Genomic DNA, 16,022 nt, shown 5'->3' with positions numbered 1-16,022 from the left:
TCCCGCGCGTGCATGTCGCAGGTCCCGGGCGCAGCGGCGGGGACACTGTCCGCGCGGTGCCCAGAAGCCCCTGCTTCGTTCTTAACTTTGGCCAGGTGCAGGCCGCCGGCCGGGGAGCGCGACGCGCGCCGCCCCATCCCCGCCCCGCCCCGCCCCGCGCGCCCCTCCCCCCACCCCCGGGTCCCCGCCCGCCCCGCGCGCTCGGAAACCCCCGCGGCTCCTCCCACCCCCAAAGGGCTCTCTCCAGCCTCCGGTGGCTTCAGTCTCCAGCGCAGCCGCCTGGCGCTGGCTTCCGCCGGCCTGGAGCGCGCGCAGAGCTGCTTCGCCGAGGCCGCAGGGGACAAGGGGCGGCGACCTCGGTGCGCTCGCGGAGTCCCGGGCGCCCGGCCCGCGCCCCGGCCGCCGGCATGGTGCTGCTGGCGGGGCCCGGGCCGGAGGGCGGCGGGGCGCTCTGCATGTCCCCGCAGCCGCCGTCCTCGCCTCGCGACGCGCAGGCGGGCGCGGACCCCGCCGACTACGAGGAGTACGAGGACTTCTCGAGCCTGCCCGACACCCGCAGCATCGCCTCGGACGACTCGTTCTACCCTTCGGCGAACGAGGAGGAGCGCGGCGCCCGGAGCCCGGACAGCGTCCCGGAGGGCGTCCCGGAGGCGGCGACCCTCCTGCGCGCCGCCAGCGCCAACGACGTGGGTCTGCTGAAGGCGCTAGTGCGGCGGGGACCGCGCGCCGAGGAGGTGCGGGAGACGGACGCCAACGGCCGGGTGAGTCCCCGCGCCCGCGGGGCCCTGGCCCCCCTGCGCTGTCGCTCGCGTCCCCGCGCCGCGCGCATCCTGGCCGCCTCGGTCGCACAGGGACTTTGCCGCCGCGAGGAGCCGCGGCGCCCGTCTCGGCACGCGGAGCCTCGGCCGTCCCGAGCCGGGGGCGGAGGGGAGTTCGCTTTGCCTGAGGTCACAGCCCTGCGGGAGGAGCACCTCGCTCCTTCGTCCTCACGGCATCCTCTCCTCGTTTTCTGCCCCCTGGGGTCCTCTGGTCCCTGAGTGCTCTTCAGCCTGGGCCCCTGCGTTACCTTGCTCGCCCGCAGGGACAGACCCCCCCCCCCCCACAGCGCCCCGCAGCCTCGCACGCCGCCGCTGCCTTTTCCGCGCTCGAGCGCGGGTCCGCGTCCAGTTTCTTCCCAGATGGCCCGCTTACTGCCCTCGCCCCGCGCCCCGCGGCGCCCGATCTCTAACTTGGTGTCCTCACGGTCACTGCCACGAGCCAGTGCCGTCCTCCTCCCTTGCCCCCCACCCACGCTCCGGGCCTGGGGGCCGCGGCGGAGGGGTGGGTACCCACCCACTCGCTAGGACAGCCGGGGATGGGGGCGGGGAGAGGCACGGGAAACGCATTAGCCCTGTCAAGATTCAGAGACGGCTGGGGACATTTACAAAAATGAGAAAAAGAAAGGAAAAGTTGGCTTGCAAAGACGAGATGGCCTGGCTAGTGAAACCCAACCCACCAGACCCTCAGCGGGAAAGAAGGGCAGCGTGAGCGTGGGGCCAGGTGTCCGTTAGTCCCTGCTGTGTGGGCGCCGGTCTCACCTGATGGTCGCATTTCCCAGGTCCCAAGGGCTGGGCAGCCTCCGCCTAGCACCAGGCAAAATGCAAGCGGTTTTGCTTGGGATCCCACAGCTGACCAAGACGTGGGCGTTTACCTGGGAGCTGGAAGGCCCTGTGCCCTGAGTTTATCTTGGGGCGGTGAGGAGGGGCAGGGTGGTGTGTCGTGTAGGAGCTGGGGGTGTCACGTCTATCTGTCTAACTTGACGTAGCCCTTGAATTTGGGGACGGGTCTGTCCTTGTTGTAATGTGGCAGGCAGGCTGCCCTGAGTCCCATAGGGCTGGGAGAGCTAAACGGGGGTCCTGGTGGGTGGTGTCGTCCTTGTCCGCCTGGGGCACCAGGCAGTGCCCACACCGGAGCCCTCCCTCCGCCCTGGCCTGTGGCGAGCCTGAGGTGACCGGGTGTCGGGCTCCCTGAGGTCTGAGGCCTGGGGGGTGCCCGTTTCTCGAGCTCTGCTTTCACTTTTTCAAGGTGAGTTTTCCGCCCAGATGTGTATATCCGAGACCTCTCTTTCTTGAAGCCCACACAGACCTGGAAGGACGTGAGTGAGTGGGGCAGGTGTGCCCCAGGGCCTGGGCAGCCCTGGGTCTCAGGGGGCTGCGGTGGGTACCGGCAGGATCTCGCTCGGGGAGCCCCAACTCTGAGGCTCCACAGGGCTCAGATTACTATATTTCCTTTGTGGGTAAAAACTGAGTTTGAAAACAAGTGCATTGAGCCAACTGAGAAAAACGGAAACCATCCCTGGGGGCTTGGGCCTAACGGACTGGTTCCTGGGCTGCCCTCGAACGCTCCCCCTCCCCCCGGCCCAGAGTGGGGGGAGGAGGGCAATGGAAAGGGGAGGTGGCCCCATTGCAAAATAGGGCTGAGGTCAGCTCATCCTTCCTGGGGCTGTGAGCATGACCCCGCATTCTGACATGGCCTTGCCTGCCGTCTGGTCCTGTTTCCCACTCACCTACCTTCTTCCTTGCTCAGAAAAGTGCATACTCCAGCGCCCCACCTCCCCTGCTTCTGCCAAAAAAAGCTGTTTTTCATTCTGCTGGCCCCCTCGATTGGGAACCTCTTCTTGTTTGTCCGTTTCGAGGCTACTCCTTTCCGCTCCCCACCACGTCGTGGTTTGGAAATGGTGCAGGGGCGGCAGACTGGGAGCACCCGGGGCGAGCCCTGTGGTCTGTGCTCCGAGAAGGGCGGGGCAGGTGCTTGTGTTCTTCCCGTATTTTCTAGATGCTGTCGATCAAACAGCCTCCGTTTTCCCGAGGAACGGAAGGAATAAAATGTCCCAGAGCGCGCGCGCGCGCACACACACACACACACACACACACACATGCACAACTTTGTGGCTCAGAGTAGCGAAGTAATTCACTGCATAAATGTTCTTTGCAGACCTATTGCGTGCAAGGCACCAGGTGGGTACTCTAGGAGACTTAAAGATGAACCAAACGGTCTCAGTCTTGGAGAGTCTTAACTTTTTAGTTAAGACCGTTTACGGCCAGAGGCGGAAGATGCGCTGAGCACGCATCTCGGATGCAGGGGGCTGAGGACAATCTGAGAAGCCCCACGAGGGGTGACTGTTGGAGGCAGTGGCAGGAGGGAATTCCGGTCAGGCAGACGGAGCCACGGGAGTGATGGCAGGTGCGGCGTGGCTGGGGAGGCATGGCGGGTGGGGGTGGGGTGGGAGTGCGGGGGCTAAGGCCCGAGAGGCGGCCTGGGCCAGGTGATGAGAGGCGACCTGGCTAAGAAATAGGACATTGGAAAACGAACTGGTGCCAGCATGTCCAGCCTTGGGGCCACACCACTCACTGTCCTCAGGTTCTTACCTTAGGGGCACCCTCTCGGGGAGTCCTTTCTTTCTGCCCTGTCAATGCCGGCAGCACCCGGAGCTGGGCAAGGGCGATTCGGAGGTTCAGGGATTGAGGGGGTTGTTTGAGAGAGGAGGTGACATTTGAGTAAAGGTGTAGAGAAGCTACCTGGGGGTGAGAGAGCTATAGGCAGAAATACAGCAAGTGCAAAGGCCCCGAGATGAGAGCCCTTGGGGCCTGGTCCACGGGCCAGTCGTGGTTAGTGGAGGTGAAAACCTCGCAGAAAGCCCAGAGCGGTGGTGGGATAGGGGGTGCAGTGTTAACTGTGGGATGAACAGTTCACAGGGGCAGCCCGCAGCGTTTCTTGGAAGAGAAATGTCTGTCCAGGCTTTGAGAGGATTTCTGGGCTGCGTTGGTTGAGCCGCGGGTCTCGGGTCAGTTGAGAAGGGAGGCCTGCCTGAGCTGACAGACGTCTCATTCTGTTTGAGTGTCAGGTGTGTTTCGTTTATGAAAACGGGTCCTTTCCTGGCCCCTGAGACGGTAGAGTATCCGCGGTGGCTCCACACGCAATTTTCCTTCTAAGATATTTATTGCTCTAAGTGGATCGCGTCATTTCATATACGACGTAAACATTTGTCAAATAATTCTGCAGTAACGTCAAAGTGCGTTCTCGCTGGCTTTTAAGATCTATGGTTGTTATGTTCCCTCTGACCCTAGGACGGCAAAAGCTGCCATAATTCTTCTTCTTCATCCTTCTCTTCTCCTAACTCTCTCTGGAGGTTCACCTTTACGGTGGCGATGGCTCTGGGGACAGCACTGTGACCACGGGAAGCGTTGCTGCCATCTTCATCATGAGCAGAAGGACAGTCTGAATGTCAAACAGCTCTTGAACCCAGTTAGGCCCAAGGGGCTGGAGCAGAGCAGTGTGTCAGCAGAGATGAGCCTGAAAAATCCTGGGCTCTGTGTCTGCCTCTTCCTCCTTCACTGACTGTGGGTGAGGGGTGCCCTGGGTTGTAGTCAAAAGGCCCAGGTGTTTTCTTTATTAAAGAATGTATGTATGTATGTATGTATGTATGTATGTATGTGTGTATGTATGTGTGTATGTATGTATTTAGAGCAGTTTAACATTCACAGCAAAGTTGAGGGGAAGGCACGGAGATCTCCCACACACTCCTGGCCCCCACATAGGCACAGCCTGCCCCATCCTCGGCCGCCCCCTCCAGAGAGGGACATTTGTTTCAGATGATGAAGCCACGCTGCCACCATCATCGTCTCAAGTCCATGGTTCACTCTCTGTGTTGTGCCCCTGTGGTTTGGACAAATGCATCACTGTATCATAAAAAGTATCCCGTGTATTTTCATGTAAGTGTATCGGTTGTCTGCGGGCACAGCAATGCTGCGTAAGGAATAAGTATGAAACCTCACAGGCCTGTGTGACAGTAAGCATTTTGCTAAGGGCAGCCCAGCTCAGCTTATCTCGCTGGTTTTGCGTTCAGCTGGGGTCAGCCACAGGTGACAGGGCCGGGAAGGTCTTGAGTGGGGTGACTACCCCGTGTGGTCTCTCATCCAGCGGGCTGGCCTGGGCTTGTTCTCCATGGCAGGAGCAGGGATCCCCGGACAGCGGCAAGCAGAGCCAGTAAGGTTCAAGGTCACCGAAGCAAGTTATAAGGTCAGGTCCAGATTTACGCTCTTAAAGAGTGAATTTGATTGTGTTCGTATAGGATGTTATTCACTAACCTTAAATGTTTATTAGTTGATTCTAAATTTATTTTTATTAAGGAAAATTTCAGCTAGGTACCCAAGTAGAGGATGCCAAGATCCTTCTTGTCTTTATCATCCAACATCAGCAAGTGCCATCAACTTCTGGAGACTTGTTTTAATTTTGATGAGAAGGGTTGCATTTAATGCTGCTTTTTATGTGTTAGTGTGGATGAAGGTTTCAGAAACTTAGGACCATTGTTGCGAGATTTTGGAGCTGGAAGGGGTTATTGGTCCCCATCATTTTGTGGTTGAAGAGAGTGGGGCTCCTAGAACAGTATCTAGAGCATTAGGAGAGCTGGATTTTAGAAGCTCCTTTAACCCCCCATGGGTCTCTCCAAAGGACTCTGAGCTTTCTACCGTTTGCTCTCGTCTGCACCTGAGAAGTGGGCCTGCCAGAAATGCAATGGGGTGATTGGGGTGACTTTGAGCATCTGATTTCCATCCTGTACTTGTAAAGGAAGACTAAAGGAGAGGTGTTATAAAAATCTAAGACAGTAATAGGGAATGTGAACTCTTTTGGAATCTCATTTATTCATCTAACACTTATGTCGATATCTTAAGCAAACTATTACTCAAACTATTTTGAATGACAACTTCTGGTAGCTATGGCTACAGTATAGGAAAAGCTGTATTATTTAATGAATTGTAAGTTACTAAAACGCAAATCCTCCTATCAGAGCCTTAGGTCAGTGTTTATAGGAGTATTCAGATTTTCTATTTCTCCCTGAGTCTGTTACAATAACCTTTATTTTCCTAGGAAACTGTCTTTTTTTTTTTTTAGTTTTAAAGGTTAACAGTATGACATTTTTTACAGTGTTCTCTTTTTAAATCTCTGCTATAACTGTATTATATCCAGTTTTTCTATATTTTTCAACTTGTGCTGTTTCTCTTAGTGACAAATATTTTCAAAAACATGTTTTATTAGTCTTTTCAGAGAATCGGCTTTTGCCCTGGATCTGTTTCTTTCTTCATTATGTCGTTACATAAGTTACGTGTTTCTTTTTATTGTTTTCTTCCTTCAGGTTAATTCTACCTATAATTTTCTCTGAAAGTATCACTTTTGCTTTTCCTACAAGTTTTGATATGTAGTATTTTAATTGTTGTTCCGTTCTAATTTACATTATGATTTCCTCCTCTCTTTTTGACCTAGCAGTTATTTAGAATTGTGCTTAACATTTTCTAAGTATATATTTTAAGCTTTATTAAAATACTTTTTTAACCTAATTCAGAGAATATAGTCTGTGTGATACTTCTTTGAAATTTCTTGAGACTGGCTTTATAGCCTATTGGACCAGAGATTCTAAATCATAACCGTGTGACATTCTACGATTTCTCCAAATTAAGTAAAAATAGTTATATATGTAAAACAATTCTCTTTAATTAAAAGAAATAAGAAGGCTGTAAGGAAGTTGTTAAAATATGTAAACAAAGAAAATATGATTCATTCAAAACAACTGGAAGTAATTCATTTAGACAGCCTGATGGAATGATGGAGTGTGTGTGTGTGTGTGTGTGTGTGTGTGTGTGAGAGAGAGAGAGAGAGAGAGAGAGAGAGAGAGAGAAAGAGAGAGAGAGAGAGATGAGGTCAAATTTTAAGATGAGGTAGGATATTAAAATCCTTGCTGTCATTCATTGTGTGTGTACATAAAATAATTTGGAAGAGACAGTTTTTGAATTGTGTTTCTGAATTTGAAAGACAGTTGAAGGTGGATTTTACTTATTTCTATAAGTCAAAGACAAGGAAATTAGGGTAGACGTGAAATCTCGAGTGACTTAGTGGTTAAATTGGATTGGCGTCATGGGATTTGAGAGCAATTTCAAAGTACCATAAAAACAAATGTATCCTTCCCAAGGTGTATTTATGTCGGCTCTGAATCAGTTCAGATCCCAAGTAGGCATGCGATGGGATGGAGGATTGAGCATTTCTCTCCGGCTTCTGTTTCTGAGATTTCACTGACTCTCGAATGAGAGACCACACATGGCGAGGGACAGTCCATCTGACAGGCGCAGGCGGGAGGTGTGGAGATGAGGCTGGCGAAGGGGCAGGAGCCATGCTCATGGGAGGAGCCCGGTAAAGGGCATTCAAGAAATTTATAGCAGCACCTTTTCTGAGACAAGGGGGCAGCGTATGAAATGGTTTCAAAAATAAAGGAAGACAGGAACTGGGCCGCGTGGGAAAAGTCAATCTCAAAGGATTATATGCTGTGTGATTCCTTTTATGTAACATTCTTGAAATGATGCAGTTGCAGAGATGGAAAACAGATTAGAGGTTGCCCAGGCTGGGGCTTTGGGGAGAGGTGGAGCGGTGTGCCTCTGACAGGGTAGCAGGAAGGAGGGGGAGCCTTGTGGTGGGACATCCCTGTCCCCAGATCGTGGCGGTGGTTACAGGGAGCTACATGTGGGTTTAGATGGCAGAGAACCACATGCGCGCGCGCACACACACACACGCACACACACGCTCGTATGACTGGTGACATTCGAACAAGCTCCGGGTCACACTGATGTCCATTTCATGGCCATGTTCTCATACTCTAATCAAGCAGGATGTTGGTGTAGGAAGGATGGCCGAAGGAGGCTACTTCCTGTGGGTCGATCACTATTTCATCTGAATCGAAAGTTTAATAGAAAGGAAAGAAGGCAACCCTTAAAAATGGTTGAGATGATAAATTGTATGTTGTGTGTATTCTACCACAATAAAAAAATAAAAAGGGAAAAATAATAAAGGAAGACATGCATTGCCTTTTTCTCTATGGCTTTCCCGTCACGAATAGACCTACTTTTGGAAACTAAAGCAGGATCAGACCTGCCTAACGTGTGGGACTGGGACCCACCGGGAGTGTTGGCTGTTCGAACCATGGCTGCTCAACGGCTCAAATGCAGCATCTCTCCGTAGATCGACTGGACCAGAGTCAGTACTTTATGCAAGTGACTGGCGTGGACACCTGTTCGACGAGCTCCAGAACGTTGCTTAGAATAGAAAACAGGTTTGGTGGCCAAAGATGGCAGGCTCAGGTTGGTTACATGAGCCTGGACAAATCACACGATCTTTTATTCCTCTGGATCCCCCATCTAAATGGGGATACTTACTACGCGGGTAGCAAGGCCTCACAGAGGTTCCAGGCAGAATAGGTCAGTGACGTGTACGCACAGTGCCTGCCACAGCTCGGGCACTCGGTAAGTGCCGTGTCTGTGAGTGAACTAATCTCCAGATGGGTTTCCAGCAATGCTGCTTCCATGCCAGCCAAGGGGCGGGTGGAAGCAACTGTTGACTAAAGAGGGGTCTTAAGAAAGTGGCATGTCTGCTTGGCGAGGACTCTGCTGCCACCATAAACACGCGTCGAGGGGGCGGATCTCGTGTTACGTGTTCACACTCCAGCGGGAGTGGCAGTTTGGCGTCAGCCGAGCAGACGAACCGAGGGAGTGGGCTTGGGGGGGGAGGAGGGGCCAGGGAAGGGTGCCGGGGCCACGTCTTGGCACGTCGCGGGGGCACCTTCGAGTTGGGCTGGGCGGAGGCCAGGAAGCCGTGTTCTGTAAACAAGCCGTGCGGCGGGGCCCCCAGGCTCCCGTGTCCATCCGTGATGCTGTCAAGCCAGGCACTCCGCAGGGCGTGCCTCGCTGCCCACTGGAATCGGGGAGGTCAGTCTGTAGCTCTTCCTCCTCGGCCTTCCCGCTTTTGTGTTGGGAAGCAGGAGGAACAGGAGTCATGTGCTAAAAATAGCATGGAGACATGGCCCCCGGGAGGGTTTTGTGGGCGCGGCGAGCGAGGCCCTTTTCCTCTGGTGTTATGTAATGCGTGGCTTTCTGGGGGCCGAAATCCATTCACGGCGGCAGCAGCTGCAGCTGGACTCGGCTGGGGGGGGCTTCGATGCCAGGTTGCGGCACGTGGGGCCCTTTCGTAGTGGGAGATGGTCCCCTTGCTCTGACTGTCATGCTTCAGAGGATCCGGATCACGGGGGGGGGCCTGTTTCCCCCGCAGGGAAAAGGGACATGAGAGGCACCATGGGGCGGGCGAAGGGGAGACTCCGGGGCGCCTGTCACTCGCACGCATCTCCCTCCGGGGAAGAGTCGCCCGGAGCAGGCCACCTCCGAGGTCCCCCAGGCTCGCGCTCTGCCTGCTGCGAAGGGAGGGAAGGCCTCGTCCCCAGGCACGCATGGCCCCGTGGGGGCGTCGGCTCCCTCCCGCCTGCCCAGGACCTTCGTGTTTTGGCACCGAGGGTCCCGCACTCTGGGAAACCCCAGGGCCCCTGGCAAACCCGGGGGTTGATCGCCCTACCTGGCGAAAGCCGCTTCTGCGGTGACGGCGGCACGTGCAAAGTGTCACCTCAGCAGGGTTGAAATAGCCACAGACCGCACGATTCCTTCTTTGCAGAGTCTGGACACTGTCTTTGGAGAAAAGCTGTCGAGGGGAATTATCTGGGGGGCGTATCCACTGGGATGGCATTTGCTTCAACTTAGGTACTCAGTCTGGACTCTTGTCACACGGTAGAGCTGTCGCCCAGGCAGACAGAGGACACACATCTTGGGGGGTGGGGTTTGGAGGACGGGGAGCCCTTCAATCAGGGTGGGCCCCTGGGGAGAGGGTGGCTGGCTTTAGGGGGCCAAGTCTCCGCTGTCATACACGGAAAGAAGAATAAATACATTTTTCTAAAAAAAAAAAATTCAGTTACTTAAAATGCACCCGGGGAGCTGTAGTGCATTTGTTTTTAATAGAAATTATTAACCTTTTTTCTTTGGTGTAAACAAACCTAAACCCATTGGGTTGGTTTAGAATGAGGCACAAGTGTATTGAGTTAATTAAAAAACAGAACACAACAAAAACCTTATCTCGTTTGTTAAAGGCAGTGACTTAAAATGACTCTACTAATGATTTTATTGGGTCTAAAAATACTTAAGATACTATTAACTTAAAAAAAGTTCCTAACATTAATTCAATGGAGGCAACTTTAGAAATGACCGAAAACCCATCAACCTTTTGTTTGCATCTGGCAAATTCTATCTACCAATTGGCAAATGGCTTGCTTTTCACATAAGAGTTTTTAGCAGATACATGGAGGCTGCGTTTCCTCATCAATTACATGGGTACTTCAGAAAAACATCCCTGTAACAGAGAAAAAGGCGTCTCCTCCTCCAAGGAAGGGCTGTTACCAAATGCCTGCTTAGGACATGTCCTAGTCCGTTTGGGATGCTCTAACAGAATCCCGTAGACGGGGAGGCTCGTAAACCACAGATCCTCATTTCTCACAGCTCTGAGGGCTAGAAGCCCAAGGTCAGGGCGCACAGGCACACCTGCCGTCTGGCGAGGGCCCGCTTCCTCATCCACAGATGGCCGTCTCACTGAGGGAGACCGCTAAAGGGGCGAGAGAGCTCTGGGGGTCTCTCGTAAAAGCATGAATCCCATCGTGGGGGCTCTGCCTTTATTCCCCAGTCACCCCAAAGGCCCACCTCCTAACACCCTCACATGGGAGGTTAGGATTTCAACAGATGAATTGGGGGTGGAGGGACATGAATGTTCGGGGTATAGCAAAACCAATATCAAATGCTGAAAGAATTTGATACAAAAATGTATTTTAAATATTTTTCCAGTTGCAGGAGAGGCATGTAATTTTTCAGTATTTTAATAGAACTACATACGCATGACTTTTACTCAAAAAATCCCACGGCCTCTACCTGGAAGACTGGGTGGGTTCACAGTTAGATGATCTCTGTGTCTAAAATATGGAATTCCACTGTTTCGTAACTTTCAAAAATGTTTAAATGAATAAAGTTAAATAATTAAAGTTAAGTAGTCATAGGATGTCTAGAAATAGGAAAAAAACCAATTTTTTAAAGAAAGTTAATTTAAGCCTTTAGAGTTTTAAGTAATGGGAAATGGCCCAAATGCAAAATAAAAGGAAGTGATTCGAAAGGGAAAGTGAAGAACGCATATTTCAAAGACAGCTGTATTGTTATGTAATTTACATACCATACAATTCATGCATTTAAAGCGCACAATTCAGTGTTTTTCGGTGCTTTCACAGACGCCTGCGAACATCACCACAGCCGGTTTTAGGATGGTTCCATCACCAAAAGAAACCTTGGACCCTTCAGCCACCGCCCTAATCCCTCGACTCCCTTTTTATTAACATTGTTCATAGCAGGGTTTTTACGAAAGGAGAACTAGATCCTTGTAACTTTATGTCAACCTGTCCTGACTGTTTACTCCATAAACGTGTACGACCTTCACTTACTGCAGGAAGAGCCGGCCGCGTGCCTGACAACGTGGCGTGTGCTGGTTCCCCGTCGAGTGTCCTGCCATAAATGTCCTATAAATTACAGCATGTGCTCAGGAAGTACGTGTTCTAAAAACTACGCGAAGCCCCAGGACTGGCCCGTTTCACCCTGAGTGCTGGGGTGAGTGGTCCTCTTATTCATCTCTACTTGGGCGCTCGGAAACTCACCCCAGACAGTGAACCGGAACCTGGGATGCCCTCTGTTCAACACACCCCACGGGGGTTTCACGCCCTCACCACTGAGAGCCCCTGGGGGACTGTGTTTACGGCTTCTGCTTAGTTCCGGCTCAGCCTGGGAGGTTGTCTCGCGCCTAGGGTGTCTGGCTTTCTGCTTTGACGCGTAGGAGAAGGCTGGTGTCCTCCAGCTTGCCTGACCCCTCCCTGTGTTCTTGCTCCTGTCTGGGAGTGGGGGTGGCGGGCAGCTGTGTGGAGAACAGGGCCCAGCTGGTTTTGCTCTTGGCTAGGTCTTGGGGCAGGTTTACTGGGCACTTCCCAGCAAACCAGGAAAGTCTCTTTATTCTGCATCTTCGGCTGGTCCCGTCCTTCCGGAGGACCCTGAGTCACACATCCCCTTGGGAATATTACCTGCTGGCAGAGGCCTCGGGCTTGTACGGCTCATACCATCTCTTGCCCCGAAGCGCTTTTCCAAAAGTCAGACTCGCATTCAAGATCTCGTGCAGGGTTTTTCTCGCTAACCCCCCAGCATCTTATACTTTACATGTTCGAAGCACAACTCATCACTTACCCCCTCTCCATCATCGGAGGTCATTTCTGTTGCCTCCGGGTGAGCCATCTGCGTGGTCCTGGGGGCCCTGCGTGTAACAGGGCCCAGCCGTTGGTGCGATGCTGAGCTGTTGCTGCCTTGACGTTGAGGGTTTGGAACCGGGCGCCCTGCATCTTCATCTGGCACAGGGGCTGGGCTGTGGAGCCGACGCCGGCTGCCCTCGCGCCTCTAGCTGCCCATATCTGTGACCCGGGCTTCGGCCCGGCCTCCCCCGCCCCCCGCATCCAGCCACTTTGCACTGTCTAAGCACTGCTCAGTCTTCACGCTGGTCCCTTGCTTTTGATGGGGGTCTCGCTGCCCGTCTACTTCGGGCTGGTGGGCTGTCTCACTTAGATGCTGTACTTCCTCTCTGGTCTCCCCTCTGCATCTGGCCGCTTTCCGGTCTGTTCTGCCACTGCTCCTGGATTAATTTTCATGTGTGGCTCGTATTACAAAAGCACCCCCGTCACAAACTCTTCCTTTCCGTGCTCCAGACGCCTGACTTCCCACTTCCCTTGGCGCTGCAGAAGCTGGGCGGCTCGCCGTCCCCACAGCCTTGGCAGGTCCCCGGAACACACCCTCCTCCTCTGTCCACTGCCAGGCACTCTCAGACGTCGCCTTCCTGCGGGCTTCTCTCCCCTGCGTCTCTTCGGATGGCTTCTCTCTGACTTGCTATGCATTTATGAACCTCCTTTCCTTCTGTTTCGTTTTATGACTCTCGCTGAGCTTGATAAGCTCTGCGAGCAAAGAGCCTCTTCCGTCCAGCGCAGTTTGTTGCTCACAGTAGGTGATTTGTTACCTGCTTGTTGAATAAAATTGGGACGGAGTGCTTTGCCGCTGGTTATGTACCCTTGATTTTAAAAATACTTAAAAATGCAGTTTCAGGTCTTACATTGAGGTCGTTGATCATTTTGAATTGACTTTTGCGTACGGTGTAAGATAGGGGTCCAGTTCTATCCTTTGCATGAGGATGTGCGGTTTTCTCAGTACCACTTACTGGAGATACTATCCTTTCCCCACTGTGTATTCTTGATCCTTTTGTCTAAAATTTAGTTGACCGGGAAGAAAAAAGACTCAGTTCTACTCGGAAGTGAAAGTTTTGGGAACGTCTTGCTGGAATTTGGGGCTCCTTCAGTGGACGTGGTGTTCAAGGCCAGGGGTTCTGGTCATGGCGAGCTCACCTCTCCCCTCGTACTTGACTGGATTAATGCCTCAGGGTTCATGCAGCTGAGTCATCAAGGGTTTCACGAATGCACGCGGCACCGGAAAGCGAGGTCCCCAGACGTGGTCCTTGGCTGACAGACCCGTATTCGGGCTGCTCATCTAGCATCCTTGAGCTTCAGTTTTTAAGATCCGACTTCAAGCGTGGTGGTCATTTCCGTCTGACACAGGAAACTGAAGAAGGTGATTATGTGAGTCTGGGCATGAGGCGTTGGTCTCGTGAAAGGAAACCCTAAGAGGAACCCCTGGCGGTAGGAAGCACTCACTCCCTGGGGTGCTTGGGGCTCCTCTGTCAGCGCCCGCGGCCTGGCCTCCCAGGGGCCTGCCTGCCTAATGGGCCCCCACGGCGGGCGCCGGCGGCGGTGTTTGGTGGGGTTCCAGGTGGTGTCGAGGGGATCCCATGGGACATGCACAGCGCAGAGCTGTGGTTCTGGGGTCAGATCCAGGCAGCACCTCTGAGCTTCACTGCCATGGCCCCTCCTTTCCCTCCTCCCCAGGAAGCCATGCGCCCGCCAGCCCACCCTTCCCCGGATCTGGGGACGGCTCCTCCGTGCCAGGCCCTCCGCAGGAGGAGCCCTGGGGACAAGCCCGGGGGCTCTCTGCCAGCAGAGAACATGCAGATGGCAGCAGTCTGTGTGTGAGTGTGCGTGTGTGAGTGTGAATGTGTGTGTGAGGGTGTGTGAGGGTGTGAGCGTATGTGCGAGTGTGAGTGCGTGTGCGTGAGTGAGTGTGTCTGAGTGTGCATGCGCATTCTACCTCCCTCTTTCTCTCTTCCCTACAGTTCGTAGCGCTTAGGCCAGCAGGACGGTTCTCATCCTCAGTCTTTTCCTGCTTCATTTTTCTCGTGCGTTATCTTACTGCACAATTTGGGACATGGCTGTTAGTCTCCCGCAGTCAGGGCAGATTCGAACGGGGAAAGAGCTTTGCAGTGCAGATGTGGCCCTTTTCCAGGACGTTTACATGTCCCCGGTCATCACTCCTCGGCTTCCCAGCTTTTAACTTAACAGCCATGCAAGTGTGGGCGTTTCGCAATACCAGGACGTAAATCACGTGGCTCCTGGCTCACGCGGCGGTGTGTGCTCTGCTCAGCACATGGGAGAAGCTTTGCTTGCTGACTTTCAAGGGACAATGAGATCGGGGTGCGTGAAGGGTTCATTGTGGCAGAATGTTTTGGTTCTTGCGATGGGTGAAGATCCTTCTGGATAAGGCTTGATTTTTCTCTCTGAATGGTCACACCACCCTCTGACCCTTGTTCTTTTATTCTGACATTGAACAATAATATTTAGTAGATTTTTTTTCTTGCTTCCAATAGAAATAGTTAGGTGTGGAAAAAGGAAAAAAAAAAAAAGCCAAGTACAAAGAAGAAAATAAAAACCAAGACACGGTCTACGACCATACCACCTTGAACGCGCCCGATCTCGTCTGATCTCGGAAGCTAAGCAGGGTGGGGCCTGGATAGTACTTGGATGGGAGACCACCTAGGGAGACCACCTAGGAAGACCTGGTGCTGTAGGATTAAAAACAAAACAAAACAAAAACCAAGAAACCAAGACACCTACGCTAGTGGAAACTGGAGATAATGAAGTTAATGTTTGATGTGCTCAGCCAGTCTGTTTATCTCTCAAGCTTATCCTGTAAAAAGAGTTTTGGATCCTGCTTTTTTTCCACTTATAAGCATACTTTGAGCTCATTTCTATGTTAAAAGTACTTTAGAATCTTGTTTTTCGAAACCTGTTCCTACATACATCCTCATTTATTTTGCTATTTGTTGGACATTTTGATCATTTTTGAAAATTTGCTGTAGACGTAACGCCCTGATGGGTGGGTGTCTCAGTGTATCGGAACATTTCCTTTTCAGATCAATTTTTAGAAGGTATATTATTGGGTTTAAGAGTATGAGCCCTTTAAAGGCCGTCTTGCTTTCTAGGAAGATTATACTAATTTCTTCTTCTACCAGGAGGCTATGAAATTGACTGTTTTGCTGTACCCTTATCACACTGCACTTTCATTATTAAAAATATTGAAATGGCTTCGTTGGCTTTTAAAACATTAAAAATCATGCATGCTTACTGTAAAATATTCAGATACCATAGAAAGGTAAAATGCCAAAGATGAAAAATGACTGATCTTAGAGATAATTCGTTTTTTTTTTTTTTGGGATAAAACTTCAGAGTCATTTAATATAATATGATACATGCAATCTGCTTTTTCCCTTCACAGCTTATTGAAGACATCTTTCCATGTCAGCAAATATACATCATTTTTAAAATTATTGCAATATATCCTGTTTTCAGGATATTTTCATTGATTGGACTTAAAGACTTCCTGGTAGGCACTGAGGTTATTTTTAGTTTATGATTAATACAGCAATCTACACATATCTTTGCACATCAATCTAATTATTAGGAAATGGTAGAGTCTTGAGTTTGGATTCATGTGGTGGGTCCTGTTATCTTCACAAATAATTCTGCCTCTTCCAGGAGCAGGAGTATGTAGGTTTTTCTCCTCACAGCATCACAGTTGGCCGTGCCGCTTGCTCTGGCAAATTCACTGTGAGAAGTGACTTGCATGACTTTGGCCACGAATTTTAAGACACAGCATAGAATCTGCCATGCCCTC

The 16,022-nt window shown here is 51.9% G+C and overlaps 1 protein-coding gene and 1 pseudogene across 2 annotated transcripts in view; both read left to right on the top strand.

Moving 5' to 3' along the window:
* The first annotated feature begins 266 nt into the window (after positions 1–266).
* ANKRD33B (ankyrin repeat domain 33B) overlaps positions 267–16,022 on the top strand; it is a 58,170-nt gene continuing 42,414 nt past the window's right edge. Inside the window, exon 1 of one of the 2 annotated variants that reach the window (XM_036225642.1) lies at positions 267–761. In XM_036225642.1, the coding sequence (XP_036081535.1) occupies positions 408–761 (354 nt within the window). In that variant the 5' untranslated portion in view covers positions 267–407. The remainder of the gene's footprint in view (positions 762–16,022) is intronic. The other variant, XM_016121972.2, reaches the window with a different exon arrangement.
* Positions 14,788–14,919, top strand: LOC118607124 (annotated as a pseudogene).

The sequence above is a fragment of the Rousettus aegyptiacus genome, unplaced genomic scaffold, assembly GCF_014176215.1.
Source record: "Rousettus aegyptiacus isolate mRouAeg1 unplaced genomic scaffold, mRouAeg1.p scaffold_m13_p_8, whole genome shotgun sequence".
Classification (NCBI taxonomy): Eukaryota; Metazoa; Chordata; class Mammalia; order Chiroptera; family Pteropodidae; genus Rousettus; species Rousettus aegyptiacus.
The sequence above is the reverse complement of the archived record's forward strand: the minus strand, read 5'-3'. Positions and strand labels throughout refer to the sequence as shown.